A 16,698-nucleotide genomic window follows, 5' to 3' on the forward strand; every position below is an offset into this window, starting at 1 on the left:
AGGAGGTTTCAAGAGGGTTAATTTTGGATGTAATGTTTTGATTTCATTCCATGTGGGAATAATAATTATATTGGATTCTGCTCCTGAATCAATTGAAAAATCAATTTCAAGATCTGGTGGTTGAAATTCTTTGTTTCTTGGGCTTTCCAATAAAAATGGTATTGTCCAAATTTTTTCTCTGGGTTGTTCTTTCTGTATATTTTGATAAATATGATTTGTGTTTCACTTTTTTCATCGGGTTTAATTACCGTGTTTATTTCGTTTACTTTTTGTGTAGTTTGTGTAGTATCGGTGGGTCCAATATAGTAATTGTGAAGGAGTTCCAATTGATTTTCATATATATGTGACGTAAAAGGTTGTTCATATATGACAGGTTCATAGTCGTTTTCGACTGTTATCATATTTACTGAGATAGTAATTTCTGTATCACTTTCTGTATCTGATGATTCACAATGTATATGATTTAGTTGTATTTTGTGATTTTCTGCGTCATCAATACCTGGAGGGTCTGAAGTTGTTTCTTCATTTGTTTGCACTTGATTAATGTGTCTTTGATGTTTTGGTGTACTACTTCTGTATTGATGTCTAGAGTCAGGGTAACGGTTATTATTCCTATGTGGTGTCTGGGAATAATTTCTGTATCTATTATTGTAACTTGAGTTTCGATTTTGTGAATTATTTCGTGATCTATTATGGTAATTATCATTTGATCTGCGATAGTTTGATATATTATATGAATTATTTCTTGATCGATTGTTCGGGTAATTCTGATTTCGATTGTTCGAATAACTTCTATTTCTATTATGTGAATAGTTTCTATTTTTGTTGTATGATGAGTTTCGTGATTGATTATTGGAATAGTGTCTATTCCTTAAGTTTGATTGGGAACTGGATCCAGAAACAAATTGTGTTGCATTGGAATTTGATCTTGAATAGTTATTTTGGTTATTTTGACTATTTGATCGGTTATAATTATTTTGTGAAGAATTTCGTGTATTTCTTCGTTCTGGTGATCTTCCTCTATAACTTGAGATATATGGTGATTGATTCCTTGTGTAATTGGTGTTGTTCGGAAGTGGTTTTCCTGAACTGTTATTACTATATATATTTTTGTTCGGTAGGCTTTGATCTTTTTTCATGTATTGATAGAACGATTTATTTGGTTCTTTATGCTTTTGAGGTTTATTCTGATTGTCTTGTTGTTTTTGTTTACATTCGGAGATACTGTGTCCGTATCGTCGGCAATAATTACACCATTTTTTGAAGGATGGTTTGCCTTTAAAATTTGGATGTTTTTCATAGATATTCAGTATTTCAGTGATTTTTTCAATTAAGTCTGTATCTGATTCCTGTATGTTATTTATATGTGTAGTGTTTGTTTCAATTCGATTAACATATTGTAGTTTTAGGTTTTCTGTTTCCTCGAGTTTCATTGTGATTTCTGCTTGTTCTAGTTTATCTACTAGTTTTCGAAAATCTAAATCTGGTTCTCGAATTGAAGAAGGATGAGATGCTCTCTTTTTTATTGCTATTTTCCTTAATTGAGGTGTTAAGGTCATCATTAAAATTTCTGTCATTTTTGTGTTTTTATAGTCATGTGTATTAAGTGAATATGCTTTTCGAACTAGTGTTTCGATACGTACTGCTAATTGTTCGATAGTTTCGTTTGGTAATCTGCGAATTTCATTACATAAAACTCTTTGGTGTTGTTTGTTTCTTTCAGAGTCAAACATTTTTGAAAATTCTTGTGTGAATCTTTTCCAATCTGATTTTAGTTCTTTAGGTAATACTGAAAACCATTTTTGAGCTGCGCCATCTAGGGTTGTTTGTATTAATGCTGTGCGTCTATGTATCCAATTTTGATGTAGTGGCGTATTAATTGGTCCAGGTCCTATATTTAAAATTAAATTTGCTGTTACTGCATTTAAATAATCTTCTACAGAATATTCAAGATCTGTTCCTGTGAATACCATCAGTGGTTTATTGGATGTTATTGATGATCCACCCATGAGGTATGGATTCATTGTCATCTGTAGTGATTCTGCGGCATTTGGCATTTGCGAAAAATTTGACACTTGATTTTTTGTTATTTCGTGTTGGTGAAGGTAATATGTAAGCGGTATTTCATTTTGCATTTGAGTTGGTTGATAAGAGTGCATTGACATTGGGTTTTGTGGTTGTATTGGTTGAAAAGATTGTGTATTAAATGGCTTTTGTATATGCATTTGTTGTGGATTTTGTACATCTGTTGGGCTTTGTGGGTAAATTTTTATATTTCGAGATGGTTGAGGTTGTCGTGGTCTTTGTGTGCGATATTCTTTAGTGTATGGTGCAAAAATACCTGGTTGGTGATAGTCGTCTTCATCAGATGATAAATAGTTTGTATTATATGGTGTATATTGATTATTTTTATTTTGCTGAGAGAATGGGTAATTTTCACTATAATCCTGTGTAGGTTGTGGATTATCTAGAAAATTTACTGAATTGGTTGATGTTTTCGGGAGATTCCAATAATTGGAACATGCGTGATTGAAATTTTGTGTATTTTTTCGAGGAAGTTGGTTTGTTCTTAGTTTGTGAGCATAATTATAATTGTGTTCTGCAAAGGTGTTTCCTTTTAATGGTTTTCGTGTTTTTCACGGTATTTTCATTGGTCTATTCGTTTGATAATCCATATTTGAATATTTTTGATCAACCGAAGGTTTAACAGTTGATTGTAAGGTTACTTGTGCCAATGATGTATTTGTATTTCTTGGTGTTGTCAAATTTGGGTGTATTGGTGAAATACTTTGTTGTGTAGTTGTTGTTGTTTGGACGATTTCTTCATTTATGAAGTGTGATGGTGTTTGAATATCTTGTTGTGTAAGATTTCTAGTTCCATTAAGGTTTTCATTATGTATGACGGTCGAATTTAAACTGTTATTTCGCGTATCAGGTAAAAATGTATTATAGTTTAATGGTGTTGCATCAATGGTTAATGGTACTACTTTTACATAATCTCTGTGATAAGATATTGTACTTATTGCTTGACTTGAGATAGATTGTGGGATATTTATAAATGTAGGATGAGACCATTCAGGGTCCCAAACGTAGTCTGATTGTTCTGAAAGGACAGTGTCGTCATTTGTATTTTGAGGTCTGAAATTTTTTCTTGCTTGTGAAATTAAATCTAAATTGTGGGTGAAATAATCTATTATGAACCATGCTAAAATCTTTTGTAAATCATGTTTAGTGTGTTGTTAAACATCATCTTTAGTGAAATTTTCTTTAATTATATGTAGGAATGTTGAAAATAATGCGATTTCATTTCGTACTTTTGTATGTTTGGATGTTTCAGTTGGTGAGATACTTTGAAATTCTGTTTTTTCTAATATAGATGTATAAGTATATAGATTACATATAACTTTCAAATAATGTTCAATAATTTGTCTTTTGATTTTTACGTCTGGGAATTCTGCTTTGCATAGACTGATTCCGGGTTCAAACAAATTTACGAGTAAGTTCTTGCAAAAATCATGTTGACCTCTATCATCGGGTGAATCTATAAGAAAGGGGTAAACTGCTTCGTCATCTGGACTATCGTCACTTTGAGTGTGGCTCATTTTTTCGCCTGATGACTGTTAATATATAACTATCAATGTGTTTAATTGGTTGATTCCAATTATACAAGTGTACTGGTTTGGGTTTGTATTGCTTTTTTATTCTTCTTTTTCCTCTTTTTGATGAATTTGAAGTTGTTTCTGAGTCGGAAAAATATAATTGATTGTGAATGGGACAATTTTTATCAATTGATTCTTTTAAATTGTAGAGTTCATCTAAACTGCTGGCTTCTGATTCAGAAAAAGCGTTTCTATTTTTTGAAAATCTTTTTCGTGTGATTTGTCTTTGTTTGTTTATAATTTTTCTTTTTATTGTTTGTCGTTTTGTTCTAATGTATCCAACTGTTTGTGTATGAGGTGTGATTACAAGATCGTATTTTTTGTTATCTATTTCACAGTAGTGTAAAACGATTGTTTGTTTATTTCCTAAATTTTTGAATGACATAAGGTTTAGGATGAGGGATGCAAGAAGTTGTTAGTTATTTCTATTTCCTTAGACTGTTAGTCCTTACGATTTTTTGGTTAGCTTAACCTGGGTCTTTTTGTTCAGGGTTGGAGAGAAAAGTATATCGATTCCGGATAATGATTTTCTACTTTCTCGTGGCTAATCTAAGCTAAGGTGTTAACTTACTTAATTCTACTTAGGGGTAGTGATTGTGTTCAAGGTTTGGAGAATAGTAAATCGATCCACAAGGTTCAGGTATAATTCGAACGCAAGTAGTTTGTTAGATACTATTTTAAATTTACTAAGTCTAAGATCTATCCTGGGTCTGGTAAGAGGAGGGTTCAAGTGAAGGATGAATAACCGAAGTTCTTCACTGTTTATCTTAATTTGAATGGTTAGTTTTATTTAAAATTTTTTTATTAGTCCTGGGTCTTTTGGAAGGGTTGGATAGTGAATCGACGTTTGAGGTCGTTAAACACTTGCTAAGTGGGTGGGGGAGAACAAAATTGTTCTGTTGATCCAAGGATAGGCCTTGATGATCATTTTAAATTTATTGAGATAGAACAATTATTAAGATCCAAGGTTAAGCCTTGATGATCTGATTTTTTTTTTAAATTAAGTGAATTTAAGTTTAAAATGATTTAAATTTATTGAATAAAAGATTTAGTTCTTTAATGATATTAGTGAGCTTATGATTGCTGTTATGTTTAGGTGATGGAGCTGGGACAACGAATGATTTATGATTACTAACAATTTATTGTCATGCTACTAACTTTTATTTTTATTTTTAAATAAATATTTTGCAAATATGTTTTATATAATACTGCAGAAATTAAGAAAACGATCTGAGATCTTTTTATCAATCGTTATTGTACATTAATAATTTTTTTAGCGCCTGAAATGATCATGAAGATTTACTTCAAAATTTTATGTTTGCAGATGAAAATCTAAATTCATTGCTAATAAGATTCTAAATATAAAAGTTTGTGTTGGCTTTTGCCGTACAATCATAAAACTAAATGGTAAGTTTCTACTTTGTCGTATGTTGTCTCTTGTTCGAGGTCTTCTTCCAATTCCGGGTAGTTCTATTATCGTTCGGAATATCGGCTCTGATCTATTGAGTCGTAGAGACATTTCAATTAAATTATTATCGTATAACATTTTGAAAATGTTTTGTCTAATTTCTAATCTATTTTTGGTTAGTTCTAAGCTATTAAGGTCTTATTCGAGACTTATGGTCGCACCAGATGAGTTAGAACCGATGTGGTTAACTCATAGAGTAATTTCGGATAAGGTAAACCGTCTGCTCGTCACGCTATCTTATTTTCGGCCGGATAGATTCGTGCAACTTCTTAGTCTAATACCGATCCTAGTCTTACTCTTATACTTACTAGTCTCAGGGTGTTTAACTAGTCTCTGCTAGGCTCAATAGATCTAGGGTATACTGGTTTATTGCGGCTGCTGAAGTTCTCTTGGAGAGGCAACTAATTTCTAAGTTAAATTCAAATCTCTCTGGTGCTGAAACTACAAGTAGTTTCAGCACTTACAAATAAATGGGTTGTTAGTTAGATGGATTATGATTGGTTAATATTAAATATCTTACAGTGGTAAAACATTTAATTTATCCAATTGTAAAATGTAGTTTAGATCAGGTTCCATAACGCATAAACAAATTTTAAACGTTATGAGTAAAATTTTAAACTAACGCAGAAACACAGCGGGGCTTCGAAACATAAATAAGATCGCATTACAAAATATTGAACAGATAAAGACGGAAGATAAAAAAAACTTGAAAAAAAAAATTGAAAAAACAACATCTACAAAAGATTCATACATTTGTTCCTGATGGCGCTAATAAACAGTCTTAAGCAGGGGCGGATCTAGGATTTTCTCGAGGGGGAGGGGTGGATTAAAAAAAATTCGAAAACTTTGTCGACTTTTTTTAGGTCGACCAAATTGATTTTCTGATCTCTCCCAAATCACTATAAAAATTTCTGCTCCGCGTTTTTAGGAACTTTTGAAAATTTTGACCCAAAAATTGCGTTTTTTCGGCGCGCTCTCTCCCCTCAAAATTAGCATATTTTGGCGCCAAGGGCGCCTTTAGAAAAAATTTTAGGGTCAGTCAGCCAAAAATTGACATCTCAAAGCCGAGCGGCAATTAAGCCAAAAAAACTTGAGTCGACCCCTTAAGTCGAAAAAAAATATGGTTGTCATAAAAAATTTGGAGCTACAAAAAGTACAATACTCAAAGTTTTTTTCAGGGAGGGTAAAGCGATAGTAAACTTGCATGCGCTCATCAGCTGAGAGTGAAAAAATACTCTCCAATAAAGAAAAGATACAAAAAAAAACACGTACAGATGAGATGGTCCAGATAGAAGTTTGTCTTATACATATAAAAGTCTATAATTCAAAATTAATCCGTGAGGAGAAGGCAAAGAAATTGAAAAAAATATATTTACATTTTGCAAATATCCCAAAAAAGAACAGGAAACGAGATAAAGAGAAACGTACTTGCCTCGGATTCGTTTGGACACAAGACGTCAGCCAGATTAAAGAGTTCCTGGTTGAATCCGTTTGGAGCAGGAGCAGGGTTCAAAATAGTAGTACCTGCCGCAAAATATAGGCTTGCTAAAAGTTATAAACCCTAACAGTTACCAAATATTGTATATTTATCGATAATGAATCGACTTTCATTGAACATGAGCAAAGTTAATATATACTTTTTTTGAAATTTTCAACGCTCCCTTGGGTTTCGCTTACACAAAATAGACATACATTTTGGCCACATGTCTGATTGCTTTATAGCTATTTCTTAACAAATTACAATTTTCATAAGCTTTTGGTGCACTTTTAACCCTCGCTTAACGGGTGTAACCTCTTTTGAATTAAGACCGTAGCTTTTATTGACAAGTCAGCAAAAAATTGAGCTCTTCTCCACTCCTTGACATTTTAATTCCATTTTTAAATCTAATTTGTTCACTGCGCAAAAGAATGAGTCACCAAACAACGAGCACGGTGAACAAATTACCTATTGTGATCACATTTTTTTCATTATTACCAGGCCAAACTGTGTATTTTGTGAATTGTAAACGGATTCCGCAACAAGGACGCTCCCTTTTTTCTTTTTTTGTTCTTTCATTTCCTTTGATCGTTCCGACAAAGTTTTAACATGTTTAAAGACTTGTCTCTGGAATCCAGGAACATACAGACACAAAATTATGCGCCTATCCAGTGCACAGTTTGGCCTGGTAATGATATCGTACAGGACAACTCACGCATTAAGCCTCATGCATTTGGGGAGTGGAAAAGAGCCCAAATTCAAATACGTTTAAAGTTCTTTGCCCGTCTCAATGCCTCGATGACAGCATCTTGCATAACCTCCATCCCAGCTAGCGTAACTCTACAGTTCTCAAATGCACTCGAGTGGCTTCCAATAAAAAATGCGTCTACATTCTTGTTAGCTCCCTGAGCCACTATGATTCTGTTTTTGCCCGAGGACTTTTCCACTGAGATTGTAGCGACGCCAGTATGTGATGAGCTATCGACTTCGACTGAATCTGAAACACAATCTTGAATATGAGAAAAAAGGAACGGGAAAAGTGCAATCGTAATATAACTCAAAGCTCGCACGCTTGCGCGTGTAATTGGATTTTCAACCAATATAGGCGACCAACATAAGAACTGCCTTATCCAAAAATTCATTTCATTCACGGTTCGTCTTAGAATTGGTTACCACTTAAATTCAAGACCATAGCGGTTCGATTTACTTCTATTTAAGACGCGAAGCTAATATTCGCATCAATTGGGAGAAAAAAAGGAGAAAAATTGCTTCCACCCGGTGTATTGAACAACCAAAGCGTTTTCCATTCTACGTTTTTCATTATTTTTATCGGTTTTAGCCAGCAAATGCCGTCTAATACGAATAGGGCAGTTCTGAAAAACTGCCCGAGCTAAAGCAGACTTATCTAAAGCTTTCGCTATGTTTTGGCATCACACTCCCCCGAATCTCCTTCATGGTACACTAAAACACTCGGTGTTTTCTTCGAAAAGTCTCTGAACTTCGTTGAGCACTGCATGCGAACATCCGCAAAAGCCCCAAGCAAGAAATGGATACCAAAGGTTTTATCTGGTACTTCTCGGGGCCAGTCCATAAAAATATCAACGGATACATCCGAGGCTTCGATGAGACCAAATTGAGATTACTGTTGCCCCCATTCCGCCAGTAAATCAGCATTAAATAAAACCAAAAACAGTTCCCAACGCCGTTCTCCGCGTTATAATACAGAAAACAAAATGAGCAATTCAAAATTTGGTCTCATTCGAAATATTTAAAATCAGAATGCATTTTAAAACTTCTTTACCATCATTAGCACAGGCTTCGTAACTTTCTATCGAAACTTTTATTCCATTGATCCCCTACTTTTTTACTATCACCATCCATTACTTTCCCGGAAATTTCACCCGAGCATGTTAGAGCTTTAAGACCCCGAAAAAAGAAGCCTACTCCTAAGCTTCTAGATAATTTTGACACAATAAACTCTAAATTTGTAACAATTTTATGGATCTTAAATAACAACCGCTTTTATATCGAGTAAAGCAGGGCATTGTATGTGTACAACGCCCAAAAATTTTCAAGAAACAAGTTTATATGATCTACCTAAACGCATCAAGCACATCGCATTAAATAAAACTACGAAATAAGAACATAGCCAACAGAGTTGGAAAAGACTCAATGAACGCAAAGAAACATAAAAAATTGACTTGTTTTTTGAATTGACTTTCGGATTTCAAATTGACTTTCGAAGTTCAAAGAATTAATACTTGGCACTTTTTTCTAAAATAAACCCAATTTGAGAAAACTGGAATATTTAAAAAAATTCCGCTGGGAAATCTTAAAAAATAAATTCGACTTTCTAAACTAGAAATCAATCAAGTTTTTTTTTTCGAGCCATTTCAGCTTTCATAACTGGAGAGTGCTTTTGCCTACCTTCTAGCAAATTAACTTGAATTGAACTCAAAGAGTACAGGTATATCTATGGGCATTCTTTCGTAGATTACACGCATGAATGCACTTCTTTTATTATAAGAGCATTTTAAGACTTTTCCTGGAAAAAAAATGCGAAAAAAATCATCATGACCTATATAAGAATCTGAGCTAAGTTCATCGACCTTTAAAAAACATTATATACATCTAAAATTTAGAAGCGTATTGTTTCGATACAAATCTTCACACTCAAAACTAAAAAAAAGAATAAGTTGGAAATTCAGCCAAAAATGATCCAGAAGCAATGGAGTCAAGAAAAACGAGAAAATAAATAAATGCAAATGCCTTCGACAATTCAGTAGAAAAAAACTAGAACCCGATTACCAAAAACTTGCATATCGCAGGTGTAATTGTGAGTTCATCAGAACTATCAGTTTAAATTCAGAATTAATGCAAAGTGAATATAGTTATCAAGAGATACCTTTATTGACGAGATGATTTTCGAAATTCTGCAAAGTTTCCACGCCGTTAGGATCACTTCCAACCTAATAACAAAATAATCTAAGAAAAATTGGACAAGCTCTTGAACTCTACCAAAAATATATTCCCATCTACACGAATAAATTAAGTTGAAAAATGGAGCTGAAAACTATTTTCGCTTCGTTTTCTAATAAAGATTTTTTGAAAAATTGGAGATGTCAATTTAAAAACTTTAAATTTGCAACGAAGACATCTCCAATTTTTTAAATTGACCAAAATAAGCAAAAATAGCATGGAGAATACACCTTAAAACTCTGAAGAAGTCTACAGAAAAAAAATAGAATTTGCGCTGACCTTTCCGACCATGTGACATGATGCGCCCATTCTGGCGGCCATAATACACTGGTTGGCTCCCTTGCCACCAAAACCCTGACTGAAGTCGCTGGCAAGTACTGTCTCCCCGCTAGCTGGCTCCTTATCCACATAACTGCAACAAAAAAGGAGCTGTTATCATGACAAAAGGACCTAATGCACATAAGTTTGACCTTTTCTCCCCGCGCCCTCCTAACCTGGTATAAGCATCAATTTTATGTTGTACCAAGGGGTTTTACAAGATATGAAGACCAAATATGTTTTTCATGGCCAAATTAGTCCGATTTTGTATTAATCGACAATGTGAACAGAAAAAAGTCAAGGGTGGGGGAGGGGGAGGGGAGAACATTTTTCGCAAAACAAGGGTGAGGCAACATTTGCCCGCCCAAAAAATAACAAAAAAAAATCAAGTATGACTCAATTAGAGAGAAGGGGGCACAATGGCCGCTCTCTGTTAGGCTATCTTCCAAGTCGAGAATAACCTGTTCAAAAAATGGCGCGACAAAATTGACGGTTTTCTTGATGCATGAATACATTTTTTTCCAGTTCTGATATTTGGAGGTGGGAGGTGCTAATTTTAGCTCCAATAATTTATTTTTCTCAGTTTTTGATTCCTGAAAAAAAATTTTTTTTTTGACAGAGAGAGGTAAGATGCGTGGTGAAAAACTAGCCATTAACGTTTAAATTAACATTAAAAATAAATTCAATCTCTATAGTAATTTCTGGCGGTTGACAGAAGTAAACTCATGTTAGCTCTCTGCGCTCTGAATTGGTCTGCTTAAATACTCTAACCGCTTTTCTAAACCGAACCGTGTGCTTCCCACATACAACTTTGCAAGCTAGCGGGTTTAGAAAATGAGACAAAACCCACGAAATCGAAAAAAGGTATAGGAAAAAAAATAGTTGATAAAACAACGAAAAAAACTAAACCTAAAAAAAATTCATGAATGTCTCAAATGATGTTCAATTAGAGAAAAACAAGTGAACAAACATAATACATTGTGTTAAATTGGTGCTGAGACAACAATTATCGAGCGATAATTAGGCAGACAATGCTTGGGTAGACGTCCGTTAAAAAATTTTTGACTATAGAAAAATTAGGACTCCATGTTTATGCCTCTCGAAGCACAAAAACTCATCAAAATAGGTTTTCTCCCTTGAAATAACATATGAAGAGGCAATAAAACCGATATAACAAAAGCGGTAGCTATTAAAGCCTATAAAGTCATAGCAAAAATAAAGAAAGTTCCCACCACAAAAAGTTTTCGCAAATTGTGACACAGAGGCGAAGCTGGGCTTCGCACCACTTTCGATACAAAACAAGAAAGCGGCTGCGTCAAAAAAAGCAAAAATTCGAAAATTTCAAAAAAACTAGATCTATCGAAATGAATTAGCCTAGTTTTAAACAAAAACGTGCCAAGACAATAGAAGATAAAATTAGCATCGAAAGAAAATTAATCAAGCAGTATCAAAGCCAAAAATATCTTGGCAGAAATCCTTCAAGCCGAAAAAATTCAAAAACGTATCAAGTCCACCTCACCATCAACACACACACACACACACACGCTCACACACACAAACTTTATTCGCGGGTCAAATGAAACAAAATGATGTGCCACTAAGCTGATAGTTTTAAGCTGAAAAAAAAAGAATTAAAAAAAAAGTTGAAAAAATTTTGACTAGTAAGAAATTTTAATGTCTCCTCGCCCTCAAAGCACACTCACAAAAACAATTTTTTCGCTCGTCCAACAATATAGGTCGACAAAATTAAGTCGAGAAAAAAATAAAAAAGCCGAAAAAAAATTCAAGACTAGTAAAAACTTATCAAGTCCACCTCACCCTCAAAACAAATACACTCAGAAAAAAATCGTTCGTCGAACGATATAACGCGATATGAGGCCACTAAGCGGTGGTATACACCGAAACCTTACAAGCCGAAAAAAAAGAAACAAAAATGAAATTTGAACAAATCGAGTTGGTAAAAAGAAAATCAACATAAAAGAGATGAATTTGTAGGACATATATTTGAAATGCTAATATGCAGAAAAAAATTAATTTCTAGCGGTAAATCTGTTGCTAACAGAGGCTTCCAGGAAATGAGTCTAGATTAAAAGAGAGTCCTGTGCCTAAAGTTATTGACGGGAAAATGGTCTAGTAACCGATTGCAATACCCTTGCTTATCGCAAGGGCCATAAGCTTAGAAAATAAGTACAATCGATAGCATGAGTACAAAATGCAAATTTGAAAACGATTTGATTTTAGTCCAAAAAATTAATTGGAAAACAAAAAAATCCTCTAAAAAATTTTTTTTAAATTTTTTGGAGAAATTTTTGTTTATCTTTAAGGACTTTTTTGCAGTCAAGAAGACGATAAATTAAGCTTTCAACAATAATGGTTCTGAGCTAAGACTCTAAGATAAAGAACAAAATTTTTACGTCTTTTATCCCAATTATAGGCCTGCTCGCTCGAAATTAGACCAAACATCAAAAATTTTATTTCGGTTTTTTTGCAAACTGAACAAATTTCTTTGGAAATGTTTTATAAAGGGTTCGAATCAGGGCTAAAAAAGCTTTCATATGATAAATCATTTGAGCCTTTTTGTTAAACCCGAAGCCAAAATTCCTCCCCATTTTCAATAGTCGGAAAGAAACAAGGTCCAGCAGGGATTCGAACCCCAGATCATAAACTCGCAAGGCACTCACTTTACTCTTTGACTAATAGGAAGGGCGTCAAAGATACTGAGGTTTCATAATTAATCACGATCAATTTCCGTCAGATTTGTAAGAAAAGTTGTTTACGAGAAAATTTAAGTTCGCAATTATAAGTAAATTGAAAAAAAAAACGCTATGTCTGACTCAATTGCTTTTTTATTTTCCCTTTCGGATTTTCTTGAATGGTTGCATATTTTTCAAATTTAGATTTCTTATACTTTTAAGAATGGAGATTTAGAATTTGTGTGATTAAAACTATCATTAAAGTTTGCTAATAAATCCTTTTTTACTGATGTCCAAAATGCTAACTTAGTTTTTAAAAACAGAGCTTCTAATTTAGGGGAATAATTAAAATCGCATCCCTTTGCATTGCATCGAAGTTGCTTTGTGACAACTTTTGTTCATACACAAGCAGCCCAGGGTAAAAAAAACTGCGCACGACGTTGACAGAATAGATGAGAAAAATAAGTTATTCCAAGCCACCACTAGATACAATAAGAAAACAGAACTTTCTGAGTTATCATTATGCATCAAAACAATTTAATAAAAACCACGTTTATGAAGGTAGAGGCTAAAATTTAAGAAAAACTCAACTTTTTTATTTAAAAAAATTAACAATTTTTTCGGGCAGTAGGCGCCCATATACACTAAATTTGGGCGCCTAAATACACAAAATTGAGGAAAATTTGAAATTAATAATTCGCTCTGAGCCGTCAAGAAAGGTGCTCAACGAGCCTGCTTTTCTCACCAAAAATTGTTTACGGTGCATAAATGTATGCAAAAGAATCCGTCTAGGGCTTCGGCAGCGCTCACAAATTGAAATGGTTGACCATGAAATAATAACTTAATAAAATTTTCACACAGATGCGAAGCAGCTCTTAGCAAACACTAGCAAAAACATGACAAAAAAAAAGCTTTTTAAAGTGAAAGAAAAGAAAATAGAAATGAGCCTCGAATTGGTACGACTTTGCTACGTATTGGCTTCGAGCCTGCAGCCTCGAGAATCGGAGTCTCGCGCCCTGCCATCGCGAACGCTTAACAATCGGCAAAGACTAGTCACAATTAAAACAGTGTTCACCAATGCCTATGCTTAAAAATTGACAATGCAATGCAGCGAAATAGACACCAAATAAAAATAGACACAATTTTGCAAGTAAGAGTTTGGAATATAATAAACTGAATTTATAATAAGTTTTTTTTAACCCAAGTCGCGAATATTGGTGCGACTCGTGGGACACCTTTACGGCTTTTTGATAGCGTGTGCTTTGAAATTGAAGCCAACCCAGTTGATGCATTTAGAATTCATCAATTTAACCGAAAACAGGTATTGCGTTCGAACAACTCAATAATGATAAAAACTCGATTTCAGAAGTTCAATAACTGAATATATCGCAATTTTTTGAAATACATAGTTTATACAATGTGGCCTTGTGCTTTCCAATTTATTACAAGCGAAGTCAGTGTGGATGCCTTCAGTTTATTATATTCCATGTAATAAATTGGAAAGCATAAGGCCACATTATGTATACATAATGAATTTCAAAAAATTGCGATATATTGATTTAGAAAACTTCTGAAATCGAAACTTTATCATTATCAAGTTGTTTGAAGCAAATTGCTTTTTTCAGTTCATTTGATGAACTTAAAATGCACCAACTGTGCTAACTTATTACTATTCGAATGTCCAAGCACAAGCTGTCAAAAAGCCGTAAAGGTATCCTAGGACTGGCACCAATATTTGCGACTTGGCTTAGAAAAAAAAAGAAAAGTCTTACTATAACACTAACGCTCACTAAAGTTAGTGAAATAACTGGTCTGTTAAACCTCCACAAAGAATCTCATGTACTCGACTGTACATATCTTGAAAAATGAATATGTGATTGTTTTACGAAAAACACTACGGTGTTCCTTGCGGAGTGCGGTCTGATTTAGAAAATCGCGTAATCATACTCGTCAGTAAGCAGACAAACAAAATATTAACCAATCAGAATCAAGATGACAAAGAAAATTTACGAAATAAATAATAAATAATTATTAACTTCTTCCTTGTCTCAATTCTGATTGGTTAATATAGTATTTATCAGCTTATTAACGAGTATGAGTAGGCGGTTGTCTAAATAGTGCTAGGTAACCGTTCCTTGCAATGCTAAATTGCCAACAACGTGTGATTTCCTTAGAAATAAAACACACCAGTTATTTCGGTGGATATGCAACAAACCGCCATATCTTCAAGCCGAAATTGCATCAGAATTACGTAACAATTGCATAACAACAGCGACAATCTGTTGCTATGTTGTATAACAATGTTAAATTTCGGCTTGTTGGAACGGTAATCTTATTTTCGGCTTGTTGACTACTACCGTTTGTTTAGATTTTAACCATTTGTTTTGTAGGAGTTTCATGCAACAAGTTCATCAAATATTATTTATGAGCCACGATTTTTTCCATCGCCTTTTCTTCTTTAAGTCAAATGATAAGCCTTGAAGAAAATCATTTCAGAACCTCAAGTTTGACGTGCAATGATATAAGTGTTAAAGTGATGATACATGATTTAGGCGAACCTCACGAAGCCCTTTCATGAGCTTCTTTGAGATTAGAATCTCGAATATTCAAAGTTTATTATAGTTGTTGGCTATTTCAGATCAATTAATTGAATTTCAAACTTCTTAAATACCTTGTTTTGAAAATGGTTGTATTTCAGTTAAGTATTTCAAAGGTATGCCTTTGATTTGGCAATCAAATATATCGAATACATTAAAAAAGAACCACTATTTTCAGGTTTCCAGTTTTATAAGCTCCGGGATTAGATTGCGGATCTGTTTTATTTTCAGAAGGATTGGCGGGATCAACCCCACACATCTGTTCCCAGTGCTTGAAACACATTTCTGACAAGCGTGAATTGCCTCGGAAATCAAACAATATTACACAAATAGTTCATTTCATAAACTATAAATAAGCTCCCGTGCAACTAACAGCTAGTTATTATACTTTCATATCAGCCGAAAGTACTTCAGAGTGAACGTTAAATAAGTCAATGTTTTTGTGATACTAAACGAGGTTCGAGACTTCCGTAGTCCGCGCTGGTTGCATGCGGGTGAGACAAAATTACCCAGCCAAGAAAAAAACAGCGGGACAACAGCGTTTCTCCATAATAAGCTCAACAGCTCGTTATTTAGTCGCCGGAACTTCTGATTATTATTGCGGGGACTAACTACTAGAACTGATGAAAAAAAAAACAACAGAGGAGCAGGCTGCTTAAAAAAACCATCCCTTAAGTTAAAACGATATTTCTGTATAAGTTACGTTTGTAAGAAGATAGACTAAGCCAGGTCAATATAATAAATTATTAGATCAGCTGTACAGTCCCCCCCCCCCCCCCCACCAATCACCAGTCATAGTAGAACTTTCTTACCCCTAGCCCTAAACCGACAACACAAAATGGAGGCGAAATTGTATGGCATGACTAAATTTTCTGTTTAAAAACATGAATCGGCTTCCGCGGTTGTCTGCTTATCGCCACTCAACTAAGTAAAAGGTAACTAACCATATAAAGTCGGTTATGATCCCGCCAAGAACACAAATATCCTGCAAAGCAAAACCAGCTGTGCTTTCTGTCATTCTTCAGATCGAAAAAATAGCAGGAAAAGTTGAACTCTAAAGCCAACAAGTAATGTCCGAGATCAAACCAAACCAACTGAATTATTACTTAATAAACTAGTAATTTTATCGGCCCTGTGTTAACTTTTCAGTTCAGATGAGAAAGATTGCGAGCTAGTTCAGGCCAGTAAAGTAATAAATATCAATTAAGACCTGAACACGGATTAGTCAAATGCGGTGGTGCAAGTTTCGAGATAAAATCAGAAACATATTTGAGAATGTAAATTTGGTTCTAAAAGCTGTCAGAAATCTGAAATACAGCAAGGTTTCAACAGGCTTTAAATTTTATAAAGATCAAATTATGTTCCTTAAAATAGTCAGAAACCAACTTAGTTAAAGTTATTTGAAAACTGTTTTTCGCCACTTGTGTACCATTACAAAGCAAGCTAGAAAATGAGACAACAGCCTGAAGTCGAAAAAAAAACGTATTAAAAACGCAAAAAACTAGAT

At 34.0% G+C, this 16,698-nt stretch overlaps 1 protein-coding gene across 1 annotated transcript in view; it reads right to left on the reverse strand.

Annotated features, from left to right (window-relative positions):
• The window catches only part of LOC134847634 (ribokinase-like), a 30,828-nt gene extending 14,334 nt beyond the window's left edge, over positions 1-16,494 (reverse strand). Inside the window, exons 1-5 of the mRNA XM_063864784.1 lie at positions 16,136-16,494; positions 9,863-9,995; positions 9,510-9,573; positions 7,371-7,601; positions 6,560-6,651 (exon numbers count right to left, since the gene is read on the reverse strand). Coding sequence (XP_063720854.1) covers positions 6,560-6,651; positions 7,371-7,601; positions 9,510-9,573; positions 9,863-9,995; positions 16,136-16,209 — 594 coding nt within the window. The 5' untranslated portion in view covers positions 16,210-16,494. The remainder of the gene's footprint in view (positions 1-6,559; positions 6,652-7,370; positions 7,602-9,509; positions 9,574-9,862; positions 9,996-16,135) is intronic.
• Between the last annotated feature and the right edge of the window lie 204 nt (positions 16,495-16,698).

Source organism: Symsagittifera roscoffensis, chromosome 6 (assembly GCF_963678635.1).
Source record: "Symsagittifera roscoffensis chromosome 6, txSymRosc1.1, whole genome shotgun sequence".
In the NCBI taxonomy this organism is placed as follows: Eukaryota; Metazoa; Xenacoelomorpha; order Acoela; family Convolutidae; genus Symsagittifera; species Symsagittifera roscoffensis.